Source organism: Anomalospiza imberbis, chromosome 4 (assembly GCF_031753505.1).
Source record: "Anomalospiza imberbis isolate Cuckoo-Finch-1a 21T00152 chromosome 4, ASM3175350v1, whole genome shotgun sequence".
Lineage (NCBI taxonomy): Eukaryota > Metazoa > Chordata > Aves > Passeriformes > Viduidae > Anomalospiza > Anomalospiza imberbis.
In genome coordinates this window covers 71,115,854-71,142,817 of record NC_089684.1, presented here as the reverse complement: position 1 = coordinate 71,142,817, position 26,964 = coordinate 71,115,854, and the positions used below count along the sequence as shown (strand labels likewise).

Genomic DNA, 26,964 nt, shown 5'->3' with positions numbered 1-26,964 from the left:
GGGGCCACAGCTTCGGTAGGAGCTGAGCCCCCGCAGTGGTGACGGGTGATCCCTGATCCCCCCACTGTCAGCGGCGCTTTAGGGTCAGGATGGGACCCTGCTCCCCGGGGTGTGGCCACGCGTGCTGCTCCTGTGGCTGGGGACGTTGTCCCACCGCAGTCCCCAGAAAGGAGGCAGAGCTGGGAGGGTTTTTGAGGGCTGGGGGAGTTCAGGGAACCTGGGCAGGGCCCTCTACCCCACCTGTCCCCCAGCTGGGCTGGAGCACGGGTGGAACCTGTCCCAGCCATGCACATGGACCCCAGGGCTGAGCCTTGTGCCAGCCAGGAACCCCTCGGGGAGCTGTGGGGGCCCAGCACCTCCCTTCCCACACAGACAGCGAGCAGGGCTTGTGGTGGCAAAGCCAATCCCAGGGTTTTAATAGGGGGAAAAATCCTTTTCCAAGCCGTAAAGGGATGAGGGTTGTGGGGAAAGGAGGTGTCCGTCTGTGGGGTCAGCACTCTCAAAACCACTGTTATTGGGGTGCATCGAGGCCAATCCAGGCGCTCCAGGGGCTCCAGGCCGGGGGGGTGTAGGGGTCCCGGCAGCTGATTCGCACCCGCCCCGCTCCCGCCGGCACCGGCGTCTCCTCCGCACCCTCCACGAACTGCTCAACCTGCAAAGGGGGCAGGGCATGGTCTAGGGAGACCCTCGGGGAGGGGGGCACCAGCACCCCCTGACTCCGGCAGCGCTGCGGGGAGCACGGGTGACAGCCAGGGGTGACAATTCATCACCCCAAGAAGGGAAGCAGCAGAGTGAGGAGGGGCCATGGCTGAGCATCTTCCCAGGCACAGGGAGGAGTCAGGGATGGGGCAGGGCGGGCACAGGGCAGCGGGGGACTTGGGGTAGCCTGTGCAGGGTCCCCCTGGGCAGAAATCCCCCCTGTTACCTGGGTGCCGTTGTGGAGCTCGTACTGTAGGTGGTAGAGCAGTGCAAAGTAGGACTTGGGGAGCGGCCAGGAGGCCGGGGGGGCCCAGGCCAGGTGGAGCTGCTCCCCCTGCTGCTGCAGGGTCAGCTCCTGGGGCGGATCAGGACGCACTGTGGACAGAGAGGGCTCAGAACAGGGGCTGAGACCCCCCCTCTCCGGAGCCTCCAGTATCTCTTGGACGCCCCCACCCCGCTGCTCCTGCCCTGAGCTCACCAATGTCGCGGAGGAAGAAGTGCCTGGAGAGGTTGAGGTAGGAGGTGTCCGAGAGCCCCTCCAGGTGCAGCTGGAGCGGGTGCAGCTCCTCTCCGAAGGGGCAGAACAAGGGGTCTGCCAGACTGGTGTTGAACTGGCCCTGGTCACTGGCCACCGGTACCCACGGCCCCACGGAGCCATCGCTGTGGGGAGGGAGGGGTGAGCAGCTCTTAGGGTGGGGTGGCCGTGGTGCTGGTGTGGGCTTGGGGTGTCCCGGGGCACCCACCTGCGTATGAGGCGGGCACGGAAGATGGCAGAGGGGGGCCCGGGCCAGGAGCAGTGGAAGGAGCCGTTGTAGGACTCAGCCTGGCAGGACACGTTGATCTCCTCCTCGCCTGCAGGGTTGAGGGGTGGCTGGTCAGGGGCTGCACGAGGCCAGGAGCGGTGCCCCCTCCCTGCATGGCACTGGTGGGGCTCCCCTCCGCCCCACAGCCCTCATGCCCATGGGCTGGGCACGAGAATCTCCTGGTCCTCAGCCCTCCACCCCCTGCACTCCCATCACCCCCGGCCATGCCCCTCCGTACGGGTGCTGCTGACCACCACGTAGGTGGTGTCCAGCAGGTGACCACGGCCAGCCCAGCAGCTGTAGTTGCCAGTGGCTGGCAGGTCCAAGCCGACAACGGTGAGCTTCTGGCCCTCGGGCACCAGTTCGGCCATGGGCTCCTCCTCCCCGTTCAGTGTCCAGTAGATGTGCTGCTCTGAAGTGTCACATCTCACCACCACGTCCTGGTTGATCTTCCCCACCTGGACTGGAGGTGAGAGGCAGAGCCTGTGGTCAGAAGTGGGCTGTGGTAGGGGCAGGTTGTCCCCCAAACCACCATGGGACTGGGTGTCCCTTGGCCTCACAACCTCCTTGTCCCACGGTCCTGCACTCCACATCCCCCACTCCCTCACCCACCCCACATCACCCTCATGCCCATCCTCTAATCTCCCAGCAGAGAGTCCCAGCAGAGTCCCTATCCAAGGGATACGGGTTTGGGATGCCCCCCACTCCCTCTGCTTCCTCTGCAGTGCCTGCACCTGCCCCAGCCAGAAGCTCCCCTGTGCCCCGGGAGCAGCACTCACACTTTGGGGGGAAGGCAGTCAGGGGTTCTGCAGGCACAAGGAACAGCACCAGTCCCACCAGCACCAGCATCTGGGAAAGGGAAAGGGAAAGGGCAGCCCCAGCTGGACATAACCCAGGAGAGGGGCACAGCCAGGGCAGAGCCCCCAGCCCTGGGAGCAGCATCCCCGAAGCAGGGTCCCCCCGAGACCCCCCAACCCTCCAGGTCTGTGCCTACCTCTGCGTGTGTCTCTGGTGGGCTCGGCAGAGCCGGGGGCTGCGGTCTTATACTGGGCTGGACTCCATGGGGCTGCCCCAAGGTGCAGTCACAGCAGCATCACAGTTCTCAGAACTGGAGAATGGGACCCACGCTCAGCCCCTCGCCTCCCACCCACGCCACTGCTGGTACTTCCCGGGGCAGGGGGCACCGGACATGCCCTGCCCTGCCCTGGAATGCCAGAGGATGGGTCCCCCTGGGAACACCCAGGCAAGGGGCAGCGCTGGGCACCTGGGATGGTGTTGAGGGTTTTGGGTGGTCCCAGCTCTCTCAGAGGGGTCCTGAGCCCCTGCACCACCTGAGGGGCTGCACACCACCGTGTGCTGCACAGAACCCCCACAGCGCTCTGCTATGGGGTGGGGGGACCTATGAGGTCTATCAGCACCTGTGCCAGGGGTCTGGAGAGGGGCAGCTCAGGGCTGGGCCCCTCTGTGTGGGTCCCCAAGGAGAGGGGAGGCTTTCCACAGAGGCTCAGGGTGATGCCCCCAGCCTGGCACAGGTTGTCACACCCCGTCCCTCCCCTCCTCGGGCCACTGCGTGTCCCACGGGATGCTGTGCAGAGATGAGGACGTAGGGACAAAGATCATCATGGTCACCAGCTGCCCCTTTGCCACCCCACTGATGCCAGCCCATGTCGAGGGCATGTAGCAGACCCCACCCTGGTGGAGGGGGAGTGCTGTACCCTTTCACGTACTTTCTGGAGTTCCTAGAAAGCAAAGGGGAAGTGGGGCTGTGGGAGGCTGGGGGAGCCCAGCTCTCACCTTTTGAGGCACTGCGGCCAGGACAGGGCAGTGGGAGCTCCAAGGCCCCTCTCTGAGCAGAGCCAAGTCCCTGTGCGTGGGCTGCGGGGTGGGGAGGGAGAGCCTGGACCCCCAGGCCCCATGCAGCAGCTCAGCCCTTGGCTGCAGCGCTGGAGGGAGGGAGGGGAGGGGTGCCTTGCCCGGGGGTGCACCCGTGCCCTGCCCTGTCTGGGGGAAGCAGGCGCTGGCAGCAGGTTTGGGGGCCTGCTCGCCCCCACCTCGCCGACCGCAGCTTCCCCTTGGCTTCTGCAGAAGAACCACAACCACGGAGGGGAAGTCCTGATGCAAAGGCCAGGGATGCCCTCGGCACCTCGGCATGGCTGGAACCCCAGCCTGGTGGGAGGGGAGCGAGGCCTCGCAGACAGAAACCATGCCCGGGAGACGGGAGGAGCAGGGACAGACCCCACCCTGGCCGGACCCCTCTGTGGTGATGTCCCTCGGCGGGATGGACCCCACCCTGGCCGGACCCCTCTGTGGTGATGTCCCTCGGCGGGATGGACCCCACCCTGGCCGGACCCCTCTGTGGTGATGTCCCTCGGCGGGATGGACCCCACCCTGGCCGGACCCCTCTGTGGTGATGTCCCTTGGCAGGATGGACCCCACCCTGGCTGGACCCCTCTGTGGTGATGTCCCTTGGTGGGATGGACCCCACCGTGGCCGGACCCCTCGCTGCAGTCACGGACACGAAGCCAGGAGCAAAGGTCACAAAACTTTATACAGGAGGAGGGACCCGTGCGTGGCCCCTCAGCCCCGGGTGTGGGGGGAGTGGGACAGGCGATGCCTCCAGCCCCACAGCACCCCCAGGAAAGATGGGGTGAAGGAGCCCAGTGGGGAGGGCCCACAACACTCCCCCGGCTGGGGCCAGCACTCCCCAATCCACGCTCTGAGGTGCCGGGATGGTCCCACGGCCGCTGGCCCACGACTGACCACGGCGCAGCGCTGAGGCAGTGCCAGGCCGTGCCCGCGCCTCCCTGGGACAGCCCCTGCAGCCACACAGCCCCCCTGGGGCCTCCCCGGGGCTCCCCTGTCCCCAGGGTCATGGCCAAGCCCAGGCAGCCCCACCGCGGGGCTCCGGTGCTCCGGCTCACTGCAGGACGCAGACGTCCCCGTGCTCATCCTCGCGTCCGGCCGCCTGCGCCAGCTCCGGCTCTGCCGGCGCCTCCTCTGCCGCCACCACCTTCTCCCGCAGCTCCATCAGCAGGTCCCGGCCCTCGCTGGGCGGCAGGTTGCTCAGGTAGTACTGAGGGGCCAGCTCCACCAGCCTGTGAGGACAGGGTGGGGTCAGCCAGCTACAGGGACACCCTGTAAAGGACCTGTCCCTCCCTGTCCCCTCACATTTGGGGCTGGATCTCCGAGACCACGCGCAGGCAGTTGTCCTGAGAGATGGTGAACTCGTGGTAGAGCACCCAGGGGGGCAGGCGGCGCGGGGGTGACCGCAGCAGGTACCCGCAGGCGGGGGCCAGGTGTGCCACGTGCTTGTGCGTCAGCATCACGTAGTTGCCGGAGCCGTCGATGTCTCGGGCGACCTGGGAGGGACCAGGAGGGAGTCGGGTGGCTGGCGCACCCCCCCATCTCCCCCACAACTCCCCGCAGCCCCCTGGGCCCACCTTGAGGAAGTACCCGGAGATGAGGGCCCGCTGGATGTTGAGGGCGTTGGCGTCGGAGCCGAAGGCGGGCGGCGAGACCGGGAGCTCGATGCGGCGCATGACCTCGAGCAGCTCGGCGCGCACGGTGCCCGCCAGGCGCAGCGCCTCGGCACACACGCCGTGCTTCCGGCACCAGCCCTCGTCCCCCGCGTCTGCGGGAGGGACAGCGGGGTCAGCGATGGGGGGACAGGGGTGGGACAGCGGGGGTCATGATGGGGGGACAGGGGTGGGACAGTGGGGTCAGCGATGTGGGGGCAGTGGAGTCAGTGACATGGGGACAGGGATGGCACAGTGGGAGCCGTGATGTGGTGCCATGGGGATGGGCACAGGTGAGCAGAGAGCCCGCTGGGCTGGGGGCTTGGGGAACACAAAAGCACTGCTGCTTCCCCTGCCTGTGACCCCTTCACACAGTGGGGACAGGGACTGAGCACAGGGCACAGCCCCCAGGGACCCCCAGATCCTTCCCCAGCCAGGCTGGGCACTAGGATGGGGTCAGGAACGGAGCGCCAGGGCAGGGGACACATGATGGGGAGTGGGACACCAGGAGGAACAGGGGATACAGGGAACACAAAGGGGCCCCTGGGATGCCCACAGGCGTGCAAGCCCCCCACCCCCAGGCCATGCCCACACTCACGTTGCTGGAAGGCGTTGAAGATGTTGATGAGGGTGAAGTGGTCCCCGCTGGGGTGCAGCAGCGCCCGCCGGCGCAGGGCCACGGCCTCCTCCAGGTGCGTGGAGAGGGGCACGAAGCAGGGGGATGCTGGGGGTGGGCAGGAGCATCACTGTGTGCCCACAGCACCTCCCTGGCAGCGCTGGCTCCTGAGGGCAGCCCCATGCCCCCCACACGGTACCTGTGAGCATGGCAGCCAGGCTGACCATCTCCTCCACACAGTCGAACTCGCAGGAGGCGATGAGGGCCTTGGCCAGCTGCGGGTCCAGTGGGAACTCCGACATGATGATCCCCACCTCCGACAGATTCCCGTCATCATCCAGGGCTGCCAGGTAGTCCAGGTCCTCTAGCGCTTGCATCAGCGACTCGGGGGCTGGGGTGGGACATCAGGGAGCTTTGCCCGCTCTGTCCTGCACCTGCCAGGCCCCCAGTCCCTCCCCGGAGACAATCCAGGCCGCAGTGATGGCCACAGCCATGGCTGCCCCATTGTGCCGCTCCGCTCCAGCCCCCCACGCCATGCCTGGCCCCGTGGGCTCTACCTGGGCGGTCGAGGAAGTCACACTGGCCCATGTCGGCAATGTCCAGGCGCTTCAGCAGCAGCACGAGGCGGCTCAGGCTGGTCTCACTGACGTGGGGCGCAGGGCTGGGGGGCAGGCGCTGCTCAAAGGCCTCCGAGTACAGGCGCAGGCAGGTGCCTGCAGGAGAGAGGCCATGAGCTGGGACAGGGACAGGGTGGGGACAGGTGCCGGGCCAGGGGCTGCTGGCAGTCCTGAGGGGGGGACACCGGAGCAGGGGTCTCACCTGGGGGGCTGCCGGCGGCTCGCTGCATGCGTGACTCGGCCTGGCTCCGGCTGATGGGCCGCAGCACCTGGGACTCGGCGCGGATGCGGGGGTTGTACACCTGCGGGAGGCTGTGAGTGGGACACTGAAGGGGACCCCTGCCATCCCCCGAGGCCCCTCACCTGCCACTGCGGGGCCACCGCTGCCACCTCCCTGGGGCACACCCAGCCGAGGACATCACAGCCCACCGCACCCCGGGGCAGACCCGGAGCCCTCCCGCCCCCGCCCCACTCACGCTGCGCAGCTCCAGCCCCGAGTCGATGACGAAGCGCACGGTGCCCAGCGAGAAGGACGAGTCCCCGAGCCAGTGGGTGACAATGACACGGCGCTCCCGGCTCTCCTCGGGCGTCTCGTAGAGGCGCTGCGCGGCCCGGCCCACGCCGGGGTGCAGCGGCAGCACCAGCAGCGGGCCCAGCGCCGGGCTCAGCGCCACGGCCTCTGTCTGGACGGCAGCGCAGCACTCGGAGATCTCCTGGGCGAGGACAAGGGGGCACAGGTGACACCTGCCGCCACCCACAGCGTCCCCATTCCCAGGTCAGGGTGCTGTGCCATGCCCTGCGCCCACCTCCCACCGCAGAGGAGCTGCAGCTCCCCCCGTTTAACCCCAGCTGCCCCCGCCATCCTTTGGGCTCCCCATCGAGAGGAACACCCCAAACCTCCCCTGCCCTGCTCCCCCGTCAGCCCACCTGCTCGCTGGCCAGGAAGATGAGGACGTGGCCGGGCTCCTGGCGCCGGTGGATGTCCAGCACGGCCTGACAGGCAGCGGCCACGCTCCCGTGGGCTGGCGGCTCCCGGTAGAGCAGCTGTGGCGGGGAGCTGTGCCCCGGGACCCGCACCACGGGGGGGTCCCCGCAGAAGGCGCACAGCCGCGGCTCCAGGGCGGGCGAGGTGACCACCACGAGCCGCAGGGCCGGGCGCTGGCGCAGCACGTCCTTGAGCAGCCCCAGCAGCGCGTCCGTGGGCACCGTGCGCTCCTGCGCCTCGTCCAGCACCACCACCCCGTACTGCCGCAGCAGCGGGTCCGACGTCATCTCCCGCAGCAGCATCTCGTCCGAGCAGAACCTGCCACCGCCCCACCCCATCAGCGGGACCCCTGGCTGGGGGGAGAATGCCGACCCCCTCCCCACAGCAGCCCCCTCCCCACAGCAGCCCGCACCGCCCTGCGGCGAGGCCAGCCTGGATTAAGGGATTAGGTGGAGCTCAGCGGGATTAGGGCGCTGTGCTCCCAGCGCGGGCCCCGCCGTCCCTCCCGTACCTGAGGATGGTGTCGGCGGTGCAGCAGTCCTCGTGTGGCACACAGTAGCCCACCTCGTGGCCCAGGTTCAGGTCCATCTCGTCGGCCACGCGCAGGGAGAGGCTGAGGGCGGCCAGGCTGTGGGGCTGGGTGCAGGCCACCAGCCCGTGGGCGAATGACATGGACAGGGCGTACTCGGCGCACCACTGAGGGATCTGTGGGGACAGGGCACGGCGCAGCGTGGCTCCAGGACTGTCCCCTCCCTGCTGTGCCCCTCCAAAGGGCACAAGGACCCTCCCCATGGATCCGGCTGCAGGATCTCCAGGGCCAGGGGCTGTCCAGAGGCACTCAGAGCTCGGGCAGGATCTTCCCTCGCCACTGCTGTCACCTCTGAGCCCCACAGCCTGGAACAGGAGCCCAATGGCCCCACACCCGCAGCTTCCTGCCCCGGTGCGGGACACCACGACCCTGCCCTCACATCAGGGACACGGGACAATGGCCTGGGAACCCCCACAGAGAGGGACGGGATCAGCAGGGAGCAGCTGCTGGCCAAGTGCCCGGCCTGACAGTGTGGGACAGTGCCAAGGCCACGCAGATGTCCCTTTGGCACCAGGGACCTGAGTCCTGCTTCCTCCTGTCACCTCTGAACCCCCCACGAGCAGTTCCCGTGCCTCAGTGTCCCCAGGACCCTGCAGGGCAGGGTGCTGCACCCAAAACCGAGCCCCGGGGCCCACACAGGAGCTTTGGTCCCCAAATCCAGCAGCGCCAGCAGGTCACACCCAGGGAGCTGATTCGGTTGAGCTCCTGGAGCCCAGGGCCAACACCCCGATAGCCTGCGGCGACCCAGCCCATTCCGGCCCCGCCGCTCTCGCAATCCCTTCCCCGGTCAAAGTCTGCCAGGCGCCGTCCCCGAGTGTCACCGGCAGCTGGGACCGGCTCCCCGCGCCAGCCGGGAGGGATCTGGCACCTCAGCCCTGCCGCTGCCCCAGGCCCAGCTCCGCGAGCGGCCGTTCCCCCGTCCCGTGCCAGCCGCTCCCGTGCCAGCCGCTCCCGTGCCAGCCGCTCCCCGCGGGTCTGCCCGGAGCCCCAGCACATCACGGCGCCCGCCCAGCCCGCCGGGCTCCGGGCAGCGTTCCCGGGGGCCCGGTGCCCTCTCGGTGTGTCCCAGGGCTCGGGCGCTGCCGTGGGGCCGGGGAGGCTCCGCACGCAGCCCCCGGCGGGGCCGGGCGCCCCGGCCCTCACCTGCGTGCTCTTGCCGGTGCCGGGGGCTCCGGACACCAGCACGACGCCGCTGTTGCCCTCCAGGTGTTCCATGAAGCTGTACTTGGTGCTCCAGACCGGCAGCTCCCGGCGCTGCCGCAGCAGCTCGTAGTAACGGGAGGAGAAGGGCAGCCCATCGTAGGGGTTCACCTCCAGGTCGCCGTCGCAGCCCAGGGACGGGTCTTCATCGTCCTCCTCCTCCTCCTCCTCCAGCGCGGAGCCGGGGCCGCTCGGCCCGGGCAGGGGACCCGGGGCCCCGGAGCCGGCCATGGCGGGGACACCGGAGCTGCGAGGGCGGGCGGGGGTGGAGCGGGACCGGCGCTGACCCACCCCCGCCTACGTCCCGGGAAGGCGCCCGGTGCAGCCCAGTGCCACGTCCCGTCCCGCGGGGAGGGGGACCCGCGGATACCGGGGACGGCCCGGGGATGCGGGCACAGGGGCACGGACGGGTGCGGAGGGGTGACAGGGCCGCGGAGATCAGGAACGCAACCGGAGTGTGGGGGACCGGGAGAACGGGCAGGGAACCGGGAAAGGGATGGGGCACCGGGGGAGCCCCGCAGGATCGAGCGGAGTGCGGAGACCGGACAGGGCTGTGCGTGGGGACCGCACCGAGGCAGGGTACAGGGGTTGCGGGAAAGGGCGGACACCTTGGCAGGGTCGGTCCCGAACGGCACGGGCCGGACCGGGTCGGCGGAGCACCTGCACGAGACGCTCCGGCCCGGTGCCGGTGCTCAGGTGCCCGGTCCGGATCTCAGCGGAGCGGAGCGGGCGGGCTGGGGGCGGGTCAGGGGCGGGTCCCCCGCACCCTCTCCGGGCCGCGGCCCCCGGTTGCGGCCCCGGTTCCGGTTCCGGTTCCGGTTCCGGTCCCGCCGCTCACCTGCGCGCGCCACCGCGGGCCCCGCCTGGGGACACGGCCACGTGACCCGCGCGACGTCACGGGCCCCGCCCGCGGCAGCCAATCAGCGGCCGCGCCGGGCGGGGCCCGGATGTGGCGGCGGGACGGGAGCGGACGGTGCCCGCCGGGACCCCCGGCACCGCTGGCCCCGCTGGCCCCGCTCCCGCCTCCGCTGCCCGCTCCGGTGTGCGCCTCCGAGCCGCGCGCGGCTGCAGCCCGAGCCCGCCCGCAGCCCCTATTCGGACCGGGTTTTCCGGTACCGGACTTCTCGGTGCTGGTGCGGGGCATCCCGTACTGGATCTGGGCATCCCGGTGCGGGACCGGGCGTACCACAGCCGGTGGTCTTGTGCTGGCGTATCCCGTAGCAGTGCCGGGCATTCCCATGGGGGACATCCTATACTGTTGTCGGGTGTACCGGAGCCGGGCATCCCGTACCGGTGTCGGTCCTTCCGTCCCGGAGCATCCCGTAATGGTGCTCGCCATACCGGGGCTGGGCATCCCGCTAAAGGAGCGGGGCATCCCGTACCAGCACGGGGTGTGTCAGGGCCGGGCATCCCGGTGCCGGACATCCCGTACCGGCGACTCGCACCCGAAGCAGCTCCCTCGGCCGCGGCGGCTCCCGGCGGCACCGGCAGGTGGAGCCCCCTGACCGGGGAACGGTCCGGCCGGCCCGGCTCCGCCCGAGCTCCCGCCGGGGCCGCGGGGCGGGGACCGCGCACCGGGCAGCGGCGGCTGGGGACCGAGCGGTGCCTGTCTGCCCCGGGACTGCGGAGATCGGGAACCGGGAACCTCGGAGGCTGCGGGCAGCGCCACGTTTGCGGTTCCTGCTCTCCGAGAGCCCCGGCAGCCCCCGCGCGCCGGTGCCCGTGCCGCGCCGGTGCCCGTGCCACATTTCCTTCCGCTCAGCCCCGGTGCTGCCCGCCCCGGCGCGGGCGGGTCCGTGCAGTGGCGGGGATCTGGCGGCGCATCCCGGGCTCTGCCGTGCGGGCTGGCGGCTCCGGCGGCTGCTCCCACTCCTCGCTCCTCGGCCCGGGCGGTGACACCGGCGTGGCGCGGCAGGGCCCCGTTATGCCCGGTTTTGGCTGATCCCGCACCCACCGGTCTCCCTCTCCCGCGGGGCTCTCCAGCTCTGCTCTGGGCCGGCTTTTGGTCAGGGGGGTCCGTCCTGGGGCTGGGGGGGACCCGTGGGGCGGGGGGCTGCACCCAGGGGTGACCCCAGAGCAGGCTCAGGTCGCAGGGGGGGTTGGGGACGTGCCAGGGGGTGGGGATGCAGGCAAGGAGCCGAGTGCTGGCTCCAAGGGGCTGATGGAGAGGGACGCGTGCCAATCTGTGGGAGCAGCAGCAGGACTTGGGGGGCTCGGAGGGTCCCGGGGCAGCGTGGCCGGGCGGGGGTGAGGGCCTGGCTGAGCCCCCATCGCTGTGGAGCCACCAGAGCCGGACAGGCAGGTGCAGGCAGCAGGAGGAAGGAAGTGGCTGGTGCCGAGCCGTTGCTCCACGCGCTCTCCTGCTGCTGCAGGAGCCGGGAGCTGGACAGGGCACGGGGCCAGCGCTGGCACAGCTGGGCCTGGTGCCGCGAGGGATGGAAATGTGGACAAGCCAGAGCCAGCCACGATGGCAGAGACCTTGTGCCAGCAAGGAGCCTCACAGCTGGCGCAGGCCCACCGCTCCTCGTGGCTCCGTGGTGTGGCCGGAGCGCTCCGTGCTCCCAGCTCCAGCCCCATGTCCCGCTCTTGGTCGCTCAAAGGGGTCACCGTGCCACCACCACCCATCCCAGTGACCACAACCATCTTGCCAGGGACCCCTGAGCCCAGACCCTTGCGTGGGTGCTGTGGGGCTCCCGGGGGCTCCATCCCCATTGCGCTGCTCGTGGCGGGGGCAGGACGGTGGGGAGGGACCCCCGCGCTCAGAGGAAGCGGAGGTTTCACAAGCTGGGGGTACACGTGACACGGGGAGCGTGGCAGGAGGAACCACCCGTGGCCCTGCAGCGCCCCGGTCCCCGCGGCACGGCCCCGGTGCCCCGGTGGCCATGGCGCCCTGGCTGCCCACCAAGGAGAAGTATGGCGTGGGTGAGTGGGGGCTGCGGGGCCCTGGGAGGGGGCTTCCCCTCGGCTGGAGGGGCACAGGGCTGGCAGAATGGGGTGCTCAGGGTGAGGTGACATCCGCGGTACCCCCGTGGCCGCGGTGGTGGCAGTTGGGGGATGGCAGTGGCGCCGAGCTGGTGCCACTGTGAGGTGATGCGAGGAGGGGACCAGGTCGCTGCGGTGCTGGTGCTGGCTGGGTGCAGGAACAAGCAGGGGCTGCAGGGCTGGTGACGGAAGGCTCAGGGAAGGGGGCCAAGCAGGACAGGTGCCAGCAGGACCCACGCACCAGGAGGCTCCAGAGCTGGTGCTGGTGGGGGCTTGGCTTCCCTCCAGGCTCTGGGTCTGGGCTCAGCCCGGCTGCTGAGGCTCTGGGGGAGCCTTGAGACACCCCAATAATTTTCCTCGGGTTCCAGCCGGAGCTTTGCAGCAGCCTCAGTGTTGGTGGTGGCAAAGCCCTGGGCACCCCCACTCCTTGCAGCACCCCCAGCTTGGGCTGCCCATGCCCTGCAGCAGCCCTGGGCACCCCCACTCCCTGCAGCACCCCCAGCTTCTGCTGGTTCTGGCAGCCCTGTGCTTCTTCCCGTTTCTTGCGAGGCCGTTTCCTGCACTCTTCCTTTGCACTCTCTGCAGTGCTGGAGCGAGGGCTGAGCTGCTGCAGGGTCCTGGGCAGCACCTGAGCGAGGGCTGGGTGCTGCTGCAGGGTCCTGGGCAGCACCTGAGCGAGGGCTGGGTGCTGCTGCAGGGTCCTGGGCAGCACCTGAGCGAGGGCTGAGTGCTGCAGGGTCCTGGGCAGCACCTGAGCGAGGGCTGAGCTGCTGCAGGGTCCTGGGCAGCACCCGAGCGAGGGCTGAGTGCTGCTGCAGGGTCCTGGGCAGCACCTGAGCGAGGGCTGAGTGCTGCAGGGTCCTGGGCAGCACCTGAGCGAGGGCTGGGTGCTGCTGCAGGGTCCTGGGCAGCACCTGAGCGAGGGCTGGGTGCTGCTGCAGGGTCCTGGGCAGCACCTGAGCGAGGGCTGGGTGCTGCTGCAGGGTCCTGGGCAGCACCTGAGCGAGGGCTGGGTGCTGCTGCAGGGTCCTGGGCAGCACCTGAGCGAGGGCTGGGTGCTGCTGCAGGGTCCTGGGCAGCACCTGAGCAAGGGCTGGGTGCTGCTGCAGGGTCCTGGGCAGCACCTGAGCGAGGGCTGGGTGCTGCTGCTCCCAGCATGGGGAGTTCAGGGTGATGGGAGGGCTCCCGGTGCCGGGTGGGTCTGGGGGTGCTGCAGTATGAGCTGGCCCCGGCTGGAGCTCAGGGTGGGCACAGGCATGCTCCTGGCAGGGACCCCCCGGTGCAGGGACTGTCCCCAAATCTGGTGGCCAAAGCAGGGCTGTCTGCCCCAGAGCTGTCCCTGGGGCCAGAAACAGTGACAGGGACAACCACAGCGCAGCCGGGCAGGAAGCCCCTGGTCACCAAGAGCGCCGCCCCCCTCCCCTGCCACCAGCCCTGCTGTCCCCAGACAGACCTGTCCCTGGGCCACCAGACCTGTCCCTGGGCCACCAGACCTGTCCTTGGGCCACTAGCCCTGGGCAGGGGCTCAGCTGGCACTTGCCTCCCTGCACTGTGCCAGGAGCAGGACGAGCGGCACCCAGGGTGTGGGTGGCAGGCAGAGGGGGCCCATAAGGGACCCCTGAGTGCCAAAAAGGGGCTGGGGGCTTCTGCTGTGCCCGGCCCTGTGCGGGCTGTGCCGTGGCTCTCCTGGGGTGTGGGGTGGGGGTGCTCGGGGGTCTCACACTGTTTGTGGGGCTGGGGCTCTGCCCCAACTCTTGGGGCTGAACGGGGGGCACCCATGGGGTGCTGGCTGTGGGGTGCAGGTGCCCAGGGCCTGGGGGCTGGCGAGGGGCTCCAGGCAGGGATCCCAACTCCCAGCCCCTCTTCCCACAGCCGTGTGGAACTTCCCGCGCACCAAGGAGCATCACCTCCCACTGCAGATCGGGGAGATGGTGCACATCCTGCAGGCCTCCGAGGGTAAGGGACCCCCGGGTGCACCCCAGTGTGGGTTCCTGCACCTTCCCTTGTCCCTGAACCGGGGCCAGGACCCCAGCCTGGCTGACAATGTCCCCTCCCCTCACAGGCTGGTACTGCGGGTACTCGCTCCGGAACAGGGCTGCCCGGGTAGGTGAGGGGGTGCTGGGGTTTCGGAGGCAGGAGGGGCACTGCTGCTGGCATTCTATCCCTGCTGGGTGTCTGTGGGGGGCAGAGGGGGCATGGACAGCGGCTTGCCCTGTCCATAGGGGGTGTTGGGGGTCGGGGGGGGGCAGAGGGCACACCAGGCTGGGCACCCTGTGGCATTGGGAGCCCCCAGCTGTGCCCCCCTGAGGGAAATCTCCCAGCACGGGGATGCTGATGGCTCTGGCTCCCTCAGGGCATCTTCCCGGCCTCGCTGATCCGGCTGAAGGGCGCCGTGGCGGAGCAGCGGGGGTAGGTACGGGGCATGGGCACGGGCAGTGGGCTCCAGCTTCTGCCCTGTGCGGGGTCCCTGCTGTGCTGGGGCACTCCAGGGGTCCCTGTGCCTCCCCCAGGGTGGAGGAGAGCGTGGTGCCCTCCGAGATGCCCATGGTGCAGGAGATCACCACCACGCTGCGGGAGTGGGCCACCATCTGGAAGCAGCTCTATGTGGTGAGGGACGAGGGTCTGGGCGTCGGGGGGGATCTGGGACCCCCGGTGGCCCCGGTGACCCCGTGGTGCTGCCGCAGGCCGGGCAGGCGGAGCGGTACGGGCAGGTGAAGAGGATGATGCAGGAGCTGATGGAGCAGCGCTCGCAGCTGCTCTCGGGGACACTGCCCAAGGACCAGCTCCTGCGGCTCAGGAAGGAGGTGACCGGCAAGATGGACTACGGCAACAAGTGAGGGCAGGGACGGGGCTCAGGGACCTCAAATCTGCCTCTGGCACAGCCTGCGCGGTGCCCAGGTGTGCTGCCTGGTGTCCTGGCTGGCTGCTCCTGTGTCCCCATCGTCCCAGCCGGCTGTCCCCTGGTGGCTGGGGACAGTAAGTGTGCCACCAGCTGCTCAAGCCACCTGGCCAAGGGTTATGGCTGGGCCAGGAATGTTCCTGGTGCCGCCAACTCCTGTCCCCTTTCCCAGTGGCATCTGTGCTGTCCCCTCAGACCCTGTGCAAGGACAAGTGAGTCCTGGTGGGACACACAGGCCCGTGTGCCCCCAGTCCTGCCTCACCCCATGCCGGCCCCTGCAGGATCCTCGCGCTGGACCTGGTGGTGCGGGATGAGGACGAGAACATCCTGGACCCCGACAGGACCAGCGTCATCAGCCTCTTCCAGGCTCACAGGAGGGCGGCACAGACCCTCACCCAGCGCATCCAGGAGGAGACGGTGAGGCCGCTGCCGGCCCTGCACCCAGAGCCTGAAGTCCCCTGTGCCAGGGGATGTGACAGGGGCTGAGCTGTGGGGCTGAGCCACCTTGTGCCCCCCAGAGCTCGCAGCAGAGAGCAGCAGGCCACGGCACCCACGGGGCTGCTTCGCCCTCCCACAACCTCTACCTCTGCGTCCGGAACTTCGTCTGCCACATCGGGGAGGAGGCGCAGCTCTTCATGGCCCTCTACGACCCCGGCGAGCAGCGCATCATCAGGTGGGGTCCCGGGGCTCAGGACACACGCCTGCCCTGCCCCTGCCCCGCTGGATGCTTGGCCTGCTGCCCCTGTGGCGTTCCCTCCAGGCTGCCCATCCTGCCCAGCCCAGAAGGACCCAGCGGGTGCCACGGGGGGAGGGGGGCACGTCCCTTGCCGTGGAGCAGGAGGGTTTGTCATGGCGTGCCAGCCATGCAGCCGTATCCCATGGCACAGCCCACGGCTCGTCCTGCCCCGGGCACTGGTGAGGTGACCAGCGCGGTGACTGGGGACAGCCAGGCCGGGCCAGTGCCCATGGCGTGACTGGAGACACTGGTGGGCTGCGGGGTCCGTGGGGTGGGAGCTGGCAGGGGCTCTGCCACCCCGGTGCCCACCTCAACCATCACCCGCCCTGCAGCGAGAACTACGTGATCCGCTGGGCCAGCACCGGCGTCCCCCAGGACATCGAGCTGCTCAACAACCTCAAGGTCGTGTTCACGGTGAGCGCAGACCCCGGGGGAGCCGCGCTGCTGCCTCCCACAGATCTCCTCCTGCAGATCTGCCCCCACCCGCAGCATTTCGGGTGCCCCGTGTCCCCCCCCCACCTCCGCATCAGTCCCCCTGCTCGTGTACCCCCAGCCCCTTCGTGGATCCCTGACGTGGCACCCGCCGTGGCGCTGCCCCTCGGGGTCCCCTCCCGGTGCTGAGGCTCTCGGGGTGCCCTCCCGGTGCTGGGGCTCTCGGGGTCCCCTCCCGGTGCTGGGGCTCTCGGGGTCCCCTCCCGGTGCTGGGGCTCTCGGGGTGCCCTCCCGGTGCTGAGGCTCTCGGGGTCCCCTCCCGGTGCTGGGGCTCTCGGGGTCCCCTCCCGGTGCTGGGGCTCTCGGGGTGCCCTCCCGGTGCTGAGGCTCTCGGGGTCCCCTCCCGGTGCTGGGGCTCTCGGGGTCCCCTCCCGGTGCTGGGGCTCACGGGGTCCCCTCCCGGTGCTGGGGCTCTCGGGGTGCCCCGTCCCCGCTCGTCCCACGCCCCTCGGCACCCGCTGCTGACTCAGCGCTTTGGCTGCAGCGCAGCGCTGACCCCCGGGACGCCGCGGAGCCATCGATATGCAAATGAGGCGAGAAAATCAATGTTAATGAGCAGCATCAGCACTTCGGCTCCGCTGCCGCCCTCCGGCTCTCGCCCATCTCCGGCTCTGCTCTGCTCGCTGCTGGTGTCCCCGCGTGTCCCCACGCGTTGGAGCGTGTCCCTATCCCTTGTCCGTAGCACCGCTGGAAGGTTTTGGCGCAGGGGCAGCACCCGAGGGACCCGATCCCGTCCCCAGTGTCGCCGGAGCTGGGGTACAGGGCCACCCTGACATCCTTACACCATGCCAGGTTGCCCCCCGCTTGCCGAACTGCCTGGTCCGGGGTGACCTGTTGGGACCGTCGGTCCTGGCATTGTCCCCATCGCGGGGCTTTGGGACTCCTGGGGCGCACAGAGGTCCCCAGGGCAGTGGGGCTGTGTGGGCTGTGTGCCCACTGTCCCCGCAGAGCAGGGCAGCAGGGAAGCTCTGTGCCCACCGGTTCCCCCTGCGCAGCCCTGGGCACCCCGAGGTCACCTGGCGCTGGCGCTGGCGTGTCCCCTGCGGTGCTGCCAGGGTGACACGGCCCCGGTCTGCCCCCCAGGACTTGGGCAGCACGGACCTGAAGCGGGAGCGGCTGTTCCTGGTGTGCCAGATCATCCGGGTGGGGCGCATGGACCTGCGGGACAGCCACAGCCGCAAGCTCAGCACGGGGCTGCGCCGGCCCTTCGGCATCTCAGGTGGGGCCGGGCTCCATGGAGACCCCCAGGGACTCCCATGCCACCACCCTGGCACCTCCCCAGCCACCGCACCAGGCTCTGCGATGTCCCTGGGCTGCTCCTGCTGTCCCTTTTCCCTGCCTGCAGACCCCAGCCCTCTGCATGGCTGTCCCCACACTGTCCCCACTGGGCTGTCCCCGCCCAAGGGACACAACACCCGCCCTGTCCTGGCACAGGGGAGCCCAGCACAGCGCTGGGGAGACCCCCCGCCTTCACCTCCCCCCACGATCCTGTTCTGGGCATGGATCACTGGCTGGGAGTGCCACCCCTGCCATGGTGCCACCTCTGTGTCACTGCAGCGATGGACATCACCGACATCACCAAGGGGACGTGTGACAGCGACGAGGACAAGCAGCACTTCATCCCCGTCCACCTGTGAGCCCCGAGGGCGGGGGGAGTGCTGGGGGGCAGGGAGCAGCACCCCAGGGCCTGGCTGGCATGGGGACACCAGCTGCCTGGGGACAAGAGGTGCAAGGACCAAAGAGAAAATGTTTTTCCCCTAAACGTGGCTTTTCCAGGGTGGCTGCTGATGGTGATTTCCTTCACAATATGATCCGGAAGGCGGTGGAGGGGAAGGACATCAACCACAAGGGACAAGGTCGAGACCCTGTGTCCCCTGGGCCCATGAGACTCCTCCCCGGGCCATCTTCTTGTCACATGAGGCAGTCCCTGCAGGGTCGAGGACTTGCCGTGGTGGCTCTGGTGGCTCCCTTGAAAAATCACGGTGGTCCCTGCAGGGCTCTGGGTGTCCCTGAAGATGCTGTGGGGAGACCTGAGCCAGGTGAGGAAGGACCACCCGCACCTGGTGGACCGCAGCACGGCAGTGGCTCGCAAGCTGGGCTACCCGGAGGTCATTATGCCAGGCAAGTGTGGGGGGGACAAGCCTGGGGGGTCCCTGGGGATGGCAGCATGGTGGCAGGACCTGGCTGACGGGGCTGTCCCTCCAGGTGATGTCAGGAACGACATCTACCTGACACTGGTGCAGGGTGAGTTCGACAAGGGCAACAAGAAGACGCCGAAGAACGTGGAGGTGACCGTGTGTGTCTGTGACGAGGCGGGAAACGTGGTGCAGGTATGGCAGGTGACCCCCGTGTCACCTCACCTCGGGTAGAGCCAGCAGCTCTGTCTGGAGGAGCCTCTTGGGCCACTGGAGCTGCCCGGAATGGAGATCTGGGAATAGAATAAAGATATGGGAAAGTGCTGTGAAGGGAAATTGTCCTCCCCTGGGGACAGCCAGGCATCCATCCCCAGGACAGGAAGGAGCTGGGGGCGGGCAGGAGGGCGGGGGGGGTCCGACCCAAGTGTCATCTGCCCAGGCTGGCTCTTGCCTCTCTCCAGGTGTTGTGACGCCAGTTCTTAGCTGGCTCCTGAGGAATGGGCTGGAATTGCTGAGAGCCCAGCTGGTGGATGCATCCTCCATCTCCATGCACAGGGCCAAGCCCTGACGTGCCCTGGGGGGGCCATGTGTCCCTTCAGAGGTGGCACCAGGCCTGGCGGAGGTGGAGAGGATGGCGTTTGGGAAGGTGTGGGCAGGGGGGTTTGGAGCGTGGCCGGGGCTGGCAGGGATGGGAATTGTCCCTCCCTGTGAGGTCATTTGAGCTGATCCCGAGGTATCTCCTCCTGGCAGAACGTGATCCACGCGGGAGCAGGGGACAGCCCCACCAGCCACTACCGCTCTGTTGTCTACTACCAGCAGCGGCACCAGCGCTGGATGGAGACCCTGAAGGTCTGGGGAGCCCCGGGCACAGGGGCTGGGGTGGGACGGGGCCGCAGCCCCTCCAGGCTGTGGCCCTCACTCCTGCTGCTGTAGGGGGTCCCTTCTAGGGCAGGCGTTTTGGGGGGCAGTCCTTGGTCCCATCTCGGGGATGATGGAGGTGCTGCCAGGGTCACAGCATGACCCCTGGATGGACACCCAGCACGACCAGCCCTGGGGAGGCTGGTCATGGGGATGGGCACTGCAGCCCTGTGCCCACCCCAGTGCCCCCAGTTCAGCCTCGCTGGTTGACTGGGAAGGCTGTGGGGTTGGTTTGCCGCAGTGGATGGCCTGGCACAGCCCCTGCCTGGGCACAGAGGGACACTGCCCAGGCGGGGGCTCAGCCCCCGCCCCCTGCCCTCACCTCGGCCCACGTTCCCACCCAGGTTGCTGTTCCCATCGAGGACGTCCACAGGACCCACCTGAGGTTCACCTTCCGCCACCGCTCCTCCAGCGACTGTGAGTGTCCCTTGCTCCAGGCCTTCCTCCCAGCACTGCCTGTCCCTGCCTGCAGATGTGTCCCTGGTCCCCTCCAGCCCCCCCCTCGCCTCACCCCCGTGTGTCCCCTCAGCCAAGGACCGCAGCGAGCGGATTTTCTCCATGGCCTTTGTGAGGCTGATGCGCCCCGATGGCACCACGCTGCGGGATGGGGAGCACGACCTGGTGCTCTACAAGGTATGGGGGTGCCACAGAGCCCCCTGAAGTGGGGGGGAGGGGGGGGATTGTGGGGCAGCAGCACTTCTGGGGCCGGGGTCCCAGTCCCTGCCTGAGCCACCGCGCTGGTGGCACGTACCCAAAGTCCCCGAGGGCTTGCGGCGCCTCCCTGCTGTCCTCGCTGTCCTTGGTGGCGGGGGCTCCCTGCACACAGTGTCTCCAGTCCCTGTGCTGCTCCTCTGGAATGACAAGTTTTGTTTGGGAGAAGGTGATTTAAGCGTTTGTGACGGGGAGGGAGCGTCCCCGTGGTGTGGCTGCGCTTCACCTGATTTCACCAGCCCCGGCACTGCTCGGGTTTGCTCCCAGAGAGTGGAGGGGAGGCAAAATCGCTGTTCATTTGGGAGAAACACTGTCAGCTTTAATCTGAAGGGCCCCTGAAGGTGCTGCCCCCCTTACCTGGTGTCCCCTCCCCAGACTGGGACCGCTGTGACCAGAGGAGTGGGAGGCACGAGCTGGTCCCCGCTGCCAGGGTGAGCTCTGGGCTCTTCCCTGTGTGTTGACACCTTCTGGGGTCATGGAGCTCCAGTGGCCCTGGGGGGCCACCTGCTCCTCTGCCCCTGGGCTGCTGCATGGGAGGGGTCTCTGATTTTGGCAACGTGACCACAGTTTCTCCCAGGCAGAGCCACGTCCCTCCCTGAGTCTGCCTTTTTTTGGGATGAGCCGACCTGCTCCTGCCTGCTGTGGCAGCCCAGGACAGGGGCAGACCACGCTGTTCCTCCCTGAGGCTCCTGCACATTTGGAATCATTATTATGTCCCTCCACCCTGCTTTATTTTTGGGTAAAAGAGCCAAATTCTTTAACTGCTGCCATGGCCCTCGGCGCTGGCTCTAGTCCCTGGCTCTTTGGGGACTGTCCCCTCCACAGCAGCAGCATTGGGCACCTTTGGGTCGTGCCAGTGCTGGCTGTGGCAGTGAGATCAAACCTCCCACACCTCCCTGCTAGGAGAACAAACCCCCCACACCTCCCTTCTGGGTCCGTGTGCCCCTCAGAGAGCTGTCCCTGCCCTCCTGAACCACCACGTCCTGAGCTGCTCCGTCCTCTCCCTGCCTGACTCCAGCTCTTCCCGGCAGACACCGGGGGCTGGATTCTGGGAGTCAGAAGCTATTTCATCTTTTTATCTCTGCTTGCCAGAGGAATGTGAGTGAAGGGCTTTTAGCTGCTCAGACCTCTTGATCTCCAGCTGGTCTGAGCTCCAGACAGTTTTCCCTGCGTGGGCTCAGCCCTGGGAAGGAGCACAGGCTCCAGATGTGTCCTGGAGGGTAAAAACCAACAGCAAACAGCTTTGTCACCTCCATCCCACCTTCAGCTGGAGGGGTTTCACCCTGCCAGGCTGCAGACAGGGAAGGATGGATGTCTGTGAGCTGCAGCCTGGCTGCCTGGCTCTGCTCATCCCCCACATCCCAGGCTGGCCAACGAGCAGGGAAGGTCACTCAGAGTCACCCCAGCGAGTCCTCCTGGATGGAACATTTTCAGCTTAGAGCAGGGGACACGGAAATAGGCTGGTTTGTGGCTGTGGAGGCCCTGGCGTGCCCATCCAGGTGGGAGATGTAGGGTGACAGCGATGTGGGACCGGCTGTCCTGGACACCTGGGTGGTGTCCTGCTCCATGTCGGTGTCCCACTGCATGTCCATCCCTGCAGCAGTGCCCAGCTGTGCTTCACGTCCAGCCTCAGACTCCTCTTTGTCACTCTGCTCCTCCTGCCTGTTGTCCTGTCCCCATTGCGGGACACGGGCTGGGGTTTGGTGGCTCCCCCAGCAGATTGTCCCAGCTGAGCAGGGTCCCTCAGGGATCCCTCTGTGGGGTCAATGTGGGGGAGCCAGAGGGTACCCAGGGGTGGGATGAGGGTGTGGTGGGAGCCACCAGCCATGGGGTCAGAACTGAGCGCCTGGGCACACAGGGGGGCCAACCCTGTCCCCTTGGGGCTCCAGCTGTCACCTGCGTTGTGCCCTGCAGGGTGACAGCAAGAAGCTGGAGGACGCCAGCGCGTACCTGTCCCTGCCCTCGGAGCGGAACCTGTCGGAGTCCAAACTCCTCTCTGGCTCCTCCTTCCGTGTGAGCGGGGCCACGGCGGGTTTAGCCGTGTCCAGCCGGGACAGCTTCCAAATCTCCACGCTCGTCTGCTCCACCAAGCTGACCCAGAATGGTGAGCGCTGGTTCCCCACGGCGGGGGAGGTGGGGATGCGTCCCCTCCCTGGCGGTGGTCCCACCTGCTGGACCACACTTCTGATATTTGGCTCTCCCGTGTCCATCGCACTGGGACAGAGAGCTGAGGGCAGTGGGACCAGTGAGTGCTCAGTTCCTGTTTGGCCATGGTCAGGATGGCCAAGGCTGTTCCTGGGGAGATCAGCTCCATCTGGGTATTTTGGGGGGCTGCCATCCACTGGAGAGCAGCAACAGCGAGTGGAATTCCCACTTGAATGTGGCTGCTGGAGGCTCCATGACCTTCCTTCCAAACTGAGGTGGGAATTGGAGCTCTGTGGTTTAACCCCCGTTCCCGGGTTAGCTCAGGGGAGTTTCCAGCCCTGGGCTGCTCTACCCGGGTCAGGGCAGCTGAGAACATTGGTGCCCCCTTGGCCCTGACACATGCCCCCTTGGCCAGCGGAAGGGGAATGCTGGGCTCTCCTCCCACCTGCTGCAAGGCTGGAAGATGGGAATGGCTCCTCCTGCTCTGGCTGAAGTGCAGGGGGCTCAGGGGCCATGGCCTGGTGGTGTGGGGATGTGACGCACGGTGACGCGTGGCTGCAGGGCCCGGGGCGCTGTGGTTCGGTGTGGAGGGCTCGGGGATGAGGCTGCTCCATTAATTCCCTTGCTGCAGCACAGCTGTGTCCCCCACAGCCACGTCCTATTTAAAGTTTGTGCTTTACGGCCCTGGCATCGGGGGGTCTCGGCACTGAGCAGTGCTTGTGTGAGGGGGTGCTGGCTGCTCCTGGGCAGCGAGGATGGCAGCGGGGAGCTGGGCCCTGGTGACTTTGGGGTCTGGCAGTGAGTGCTCAGTGCTGAGCGCCCCGTTCCTCCTGCCCAGTGAACCTGCTGGGGCTGCTGAAGTGGCGCTCCAAGCCCAGCCTGCTCTGTGGGAACCTCCAGAAGCTGATGAACGTGGATGGAGGGGAGGTCATCAAGGTACAGCCAGGATTTGCTCCCCCACCTCTCTCCCTGCTCCCCATGCCCAGAAGCTGGGTCTTGGGCCATGCTGGGGTCAGCCCTCGAGCCCTCACAGCCCCCATGTCCCCCCAGTTCCTGCAGGACACGCTGGATGCCCTGTTCTCCATCATGATGGAGCACTCACACACCGATGTCTACGACACCCTCGTGTTTGACGCCCTGGTGAGCAGAGCCTGTGTGGGTCTGAGCCCCCCCAGTGCAGGGTGGGCGCTGGTTGGGCTGGGGCAATGGGGTTTGCTGGTCCGAGTGACCCAGCACAGGGCAGGGCTGCGTTCTGGAGGACACTGTCAATCCCAGCACTGTTCAAAGGTGTTTCTCCCACACCACGACAAGAGCGATCCCGGTGACGGGACCGGGGCAGGGTGGGGTCAGGGTGCCTGAGCTGTGTCCCTGCCTGCTGCCCTCAGGTTTTCATTGTGAGGCTGGTGGCTGACAGAAAGTTCCAGCATTTCAACACGGTCCTGGAGGCCTACATCCGCCAGCACTTCAGCGCCACGCTCGCCTACAAGTGCGTTCCTGGGGGCTATGGCGTGGGGAGGGACAGCTGGGATGGGGCTGGGACAGATGGGATGGGGCTGGGATGGGGCTGGGACAGCTGGGATGGGGCTGGGACAGATGGGATGGGGCTGGGATGGGGCTGGGACAGCTGGGATGGGGCTGGGACAGATGGGATGGGGCTGGGACAGATGGGATGGGGCTGGGACAGCTGGGATGGGGCTGGGACCACCAGGATGGGGCTGGGACAGCCAGGATGGGGCTGAGACAGTGGGAACAGGGAAGGGACAGTGCTGGGACAGCTGGAATGGGGCTGGGACAAGGCTGGGACAGCTGGAATGGGCTGGGACAGTGCTGGGACCACCAGGATGGGGCTGGTACAGCCAGGATGGGGCTGAGACAGTGGGAACAGGGAAGGGACAGTGCTGGGACAGCTGGAATGGGGCTGGGACAAGGCTGGGACAGCTGGAATGGGCTGGGACAGTGCTGGGACCACCAGGATGGGGCTGGGACAGCCAGGATGGGGCTGAGACAGTGGGGACAGGGAAGGGACAGTGCTGGGACAGATGGGATGGGGCTGGGACAGATGGGATGGGGCTGGGACAGGGCTGGGACCACCAGGATGGGGCTGGTACAGCCAGGATGGGGCTGAGACAGTGGGGACAGGGAAGGGACAGTGCTGGGACAGCTGGGATGGGGCTGGGACATTTGGAATGGGGTTGGGACAGCTGGAATAGGGCAGGGACAGTGGGGACAGGGAGGGACAGGGCTGGGACAGCTGGAATGGTGGGGCACAGGGCTGGGACAGCCAGGATGGGGCTGGGACACTGGGGACAGGGAGGGACAGGGCTGGAGCGCCCACGGACATCCCTCCCCGCAGGAAGCTGCTGTCGGTGCTGACGCAGTACGTGGAGCAGGCGGGCCGGGGGGAGCCCTGCGAGTCCCTCCCACGCACCTTCAAGGCCCTGGAGTACATCTTCAAGTTCATCGTCCGCTCCCGGCACCTCTTTGCCCAGTAAGTGCTGGCAGTGCCTGCCAGTGCTCCCAGAGCTGCGCTGTGCCGTGTGCCAGCACCCTGCTGGCTGTGGGGTCTGTGGGATGGAGGAACCGTGAGGGTCCCTGTGCTGTAGGAATGGTGTCGGTGCCATCCTCAGTCCCAGGGCTGTGGCAATGGCAGCTCAACCCACCTGGTGCTGGCTGCTGTGGCACCCAGGTTGGCACCCACCACTCCTGGCCATGCTGCTGTGGTGGCTGGTCCCCAGAGTGGTTCCTCCATCGCTGTGATTCCTCTCCTTGAGGATTTTGGCAGTTTTCAGCTTCATGCCATCCTCTGGATGCTGCTGGACAATGGTGGTCCGCTGTGGGCGTGGGCAGTGCTGTCCTCCTCAGGGTGGGAGAGCTCTCCAGCCACCCCAAATGGCCAGCAATGACCCTGCCCCACAGTGACCCTGCCCCACAGTGACCTCTGCCCCAGCCACCCCTGACAGGGAGTTTCCACTGAGCTCTTAAAATCCTCCCACAGTGGGGATGGCAAAATGTCCTGGGCTGTCTGTGGCCCTGCGTGGCTGGCACTGTGCTGGGAAGGTTTCCTGGAGCCCGGTGGGAGGTGTCCCTGCCCACGGCAGGGGGCTGGAGCTGGAGGGTCTGTGAGGTGCCTTCCAAGCCCAACCCTGCTGAGATCCTGTGATGAGCAGAGGAGAGGGCTGGGTGCCTCCAGAGCTCAAAGGTCCAGGTGCCCCCAGGCCCCTGCAGAGTCCCCACAGGCCTGGTGTCACTCGTCCCCCGTGGGCAGGGGGTTCACATCCCAGTCTGGGTGATGGGCAAACAGCCCTCCCGCCCGGGCTGGCGTGGGAGAGGAGGAAATCAGGAAATCTGGCATTACCAGACCTTCCTCTTTCGTTCCACGTACGGGGCACGGAAAGCCGAAGCGTCCTGAGGGGACAGCGGGCAGCGAGGTGGGCAGCGAGGGATCCCCCCACACACACGGCACAGGGTGGGCACTGGCGGGCACCAGGAGCGGTGCGAGGGCCCCGTTCCCAGGCACCGTGGTTCAGCAGACAGCTGGTTTTGGGGGGAATGAGGGCTTTGCCTCCTAACCCCAAGCCCAGGGTGTGTTGGGGTCCCTGTGTCCCCTCCACTGGCAGTGGGGAGCCGTGCTGGCTGTAGGAATGTCCCCTCTGGTCACCGAGTAGACAAGTTACTTTTTGTCTCTTTAAAAAGGACAAAAGCCCAGAAGTTTTTTTTCCTCAATTTGGTTTAAAGACACCCCATAGGACCTTGGGGACTTCACCTCAAACTTAAGGACAGCCAATTGGACAGGAGCCAAAAAGTCCCGCCTAAGCAATTCCCTGGAAAAAAGAAGAGAATAAAAGCAGTAAATTGCTTTTGTGAAGTGTTTTAGCAGGAGCAAGAACCTCTTGTCCCGGCTCGCTTTTTCTCTGTAAAGAGCTTTTTTATTTTGCCTTTTATTAAACTTTTCTGTTTCCAGCACTGCCACGGGAGCCGCCCTGCTGCTCTATGCCAGCGGAGGCAGCTGAGCTATCGAGGGTGTGATGTTTGCCTACGAGAGCCTGTAAGCCCAGGCTGGAATAGACAAAGCAGCTGGGCTCCCTGTGCCCCCAGGGACTGTCACACCTCGCTTTGCCCCACTCTGTATTAACCGCGGGCTCTGAGCCCTGTCTGCCCTCGGCACTCCCATCCCTTCCCAGTGTCCACCCATGGCTCCAGGTGCTCCAGAACATCACACCCAGCACCTGTCTCACGGAGCAGATTCCCAGCTCAGGGTGCTCCTGGCAGGAGAGATTAATTACCCAGCTTGTTTGCAAGCAGCCCCGTGAATGAGTTTGCCTGGAACAGAGGCATCCCCGAGGACATTTAGCGATTTTATAGAGCTTCCCTTTATCTCAGCAATCTCAACATGCAATAACAGGGGCTCCTCAGATCCTCTAAGTGCTCTGAGCCTGCTGCAATTTGTACAGGCTGTAATCGACAGGAATTGGGCTGTAATTAGAGTCAGTTGCTGCAGATTGCCGGCTCTGGGATTGCCTGGGCTGCTGCTGGAGCTGGACAAGCAGCGCCTGCAGCTCCTGTGAGGAGCCCAGGTAGCTGCAAGGATGACTGAGCCCTGTCCTCCACCTTGGGACACCTCCCTGTGTCCCCTCAGCGCCCCAAAGGCACCGTGGTGACGTCTGTCCCTTGCTGCTTCCTCCTTGCTGCTTCCTCTGGCTGCTTCTCCTTTTTAGCCACCATCGAGGGTGGCAAAACTTTCCCTGCCAGTGCTCATTGCCCCCCCGGATTTTGAGGCCAGGTTGGACAGAGCTTGGAGCAGCCCATGGCAGGGGGTGGGAGTGGATGGGCTTCGAGGGCCCTCCCAGCCCAAACCTGTCCATAATTCCAGGATTTCCTTTCGTAGCTGGTGGCTGGGTAATTTTTCCTGCCACTGCTTGGTG

The 26,964-nt window shown here is 67.1% G+C and overlaps 3 protein-coding genes across 4 annotated transcripts in view; 1 reads left to right on the top strand and 2 right to left on the bottom strand.

Annotated features, from left to right (window-relative positions):
- Positions 1-322: 322 nt before the first annotated feature.
- Positions 323-3,131, bottom strand: LOC137473245 (interleukin-12 subunit beta-like). The gene is made up of 7 exons (XM_068189096.1): positions 2,497-3,131; positions 2,282-2,351; positions 1,741-1,965; positions 1,443-1,551; positions 1,178-1,359; positions 926-1,074; positions 323-652 (listed from the first exon to the last, which is right to left on the bottom strand). Exons 2-7 carry the CDS (start codon positions 2,349-2,351, stop codon positions 512-514), a joined length of 876 nt encoding a protein of 291 aa, XP_068045197.1. The 5' UTR covers positions 2,497-3,131; the 3' UTR covers positions 323-511.
- A 900-nt stretch (positions 3,132-4,031) lies between these two features.
- On the bottom strand, positions 4,032-9,882 carry DQX1 (DEAQ-box RNA dependent ATPase 1). Of its 2 annotated transcripts, XM_068189095.1 has the most exons (11): positions 8,968-9,879; positions 7,747-7,940; positions 7,178-7,553; positions 6,727-6,963; positions 6,453-6,552; positions 6,191-6,346; positions 5,833-6,024; positions 5,616-5,741; positions 4,943-5,133; positions 4,671-4,861; positions 4,032-4,597 (listed from the first exon to the last, which is right to left on the bottom strand). In XM_068189095.1, the coding sequence occupies exons 1-11, from the start codon at positions 9,253-9,255 to the stop codon at positions 4,420-4,422; spliced, it is 2,229 nt and encodes a 742-aa protein (XP_068045196.1). In that variant the 5' UTR covers positions 9,256-9,879; the 3' UTR covers positions 4,032-4,419. The 2 variants fall into 2 exon arrangements, with proteins under 2 accessions (XP_068045196.1, XP_068045195.1); XM_068189094.1 differs by having other exon boundaries at positions 4,671-5,133; positions 8,968-9,882.
- Positions 9,883-11,795: 1,913 nt separating this feature from the next.
- The window catches only part of LOC137473252 (dedicator of cytokinesis protein 2-like), a 47,479-nt gene continuing 32,310 nt past the window's right edge, over positions 11,796-26,964 (top strand). The window contains exons 1-22 of the mRNA XM_068189109.1: positions 11,796-11,946; positions 13,879-13,962; positions 14,069-14,109; positions 14,360-14,415; positions 14,517-14,613; positions 14,691-14,839; positions 15,187-15,322; positions 15,424-15,578; positions 15,974-16,055; positions 17,217-17,352; positions 17,691-17,766; positions 17,910-17,989; positions 18,129-18,254; positions 18,339-18,463; positions 19,019-19,117; positions 19,531-19,603; positions 19,716-19,819; positions 21,812-22,001; positions 22,881-22,978; positions 23,093-23,182; positions 23,428-23,528; positions 24,396-24,530. Of these exons, the coding sequence (XP_068045210.1) occupies positions 11,907-11,946; positions 13,879-13,962; positions 14,069-14,109; positions 14,360-14,415; positions 14,517-14,613; positions 14,691-14,839; positions 15,187-15,322; positions 15,424-15,578; positions 15,974-16,055; positions 17,217-17,352; positions 17,691-17,766; positions 17,910-17,989; positions 18,129-18,254; positions 18,339-18,463; positions 19,019-19,117; positions 19,531-19,603; positions 19,716-19,819; positions 21,812-22,001; positions 22,881-22,978; positions 23,093-23,182; positions 23,428-23,528; positions 24,396-24,530 (2,273 nt within the window). The 5' untranslated portion in view covers positions 11,796-11,906. The remainder of the gene's footprint in view (positions 11,947-13,878; positions 13,963-14,068; positions 14,110-14,359; positions 14,416-14,516; positions 14,614-14,690; positions 14,840-15,186; positions 15,323-15,423; positions 15,579-15,973; positions 16,056-17,216; positions 17,353-17,690; positions 17,767-17,909; positions 17,990-18,128; positions 18,255-18,338; positions 18,464-19,018; positions 19,118-19,530; positions 19,604-19,715; positions 19,820-21,811; positions 22,002-22,880; positions 22,979-23,092; positions 23,183-23,427; positions 23,529-24,395; positions 24,531-26,964) is intronic.

Excerpts from the sequence above, each read along its gene's own strand:
- LOC137473245 (XM_068189096.1), bottom strand. The coding sequence starts at position 2,351 with ATGCTGGTGCTGGTGGGACTGGTGCTGTTCCTTGTGCCTGCAGAACCC. Across the intron at positions 1,966-2,281 it reads GACTGCCTTCCCCCCAAAGT|TCCAGGTGGGGAAGATCAAC; the intron begins GTGAGTGCTGCT and ends TCTCACCTCCAG. Across the intron at positions 1,552-1,740 it reads CGTGGTGGTCAGCAGCACCC|GCGAGGAGGAGATCAACGTG; the intron begins GTACGGAGGGGC and ends TCAACCCTGCAG.
- DQX1 (XM_068189094.1), bottom strand. The coding sequence starts at position 9,255 with ATGGCCGGCTCCGGGGCCCCGGGTCCCCTGCCCGGGCCGAGCGGCCCC. Across the intron at positions 6,025-6,190 it reads TGACTTCCTCGACCGCCCAG|CCCCCGAGTCGCTGATGCAA; the intron begins GTAGAGCCCACG and ends GTCCCACCCCAG. Across the intron at positions 5,134-5,615 it reads CTTCAACGCCTTCCAGCAAC|ACGCGGGGGACGAGGGCTGG; the intron begins GTGAGTGTGGGC and ends TCCCTCCCGCAG.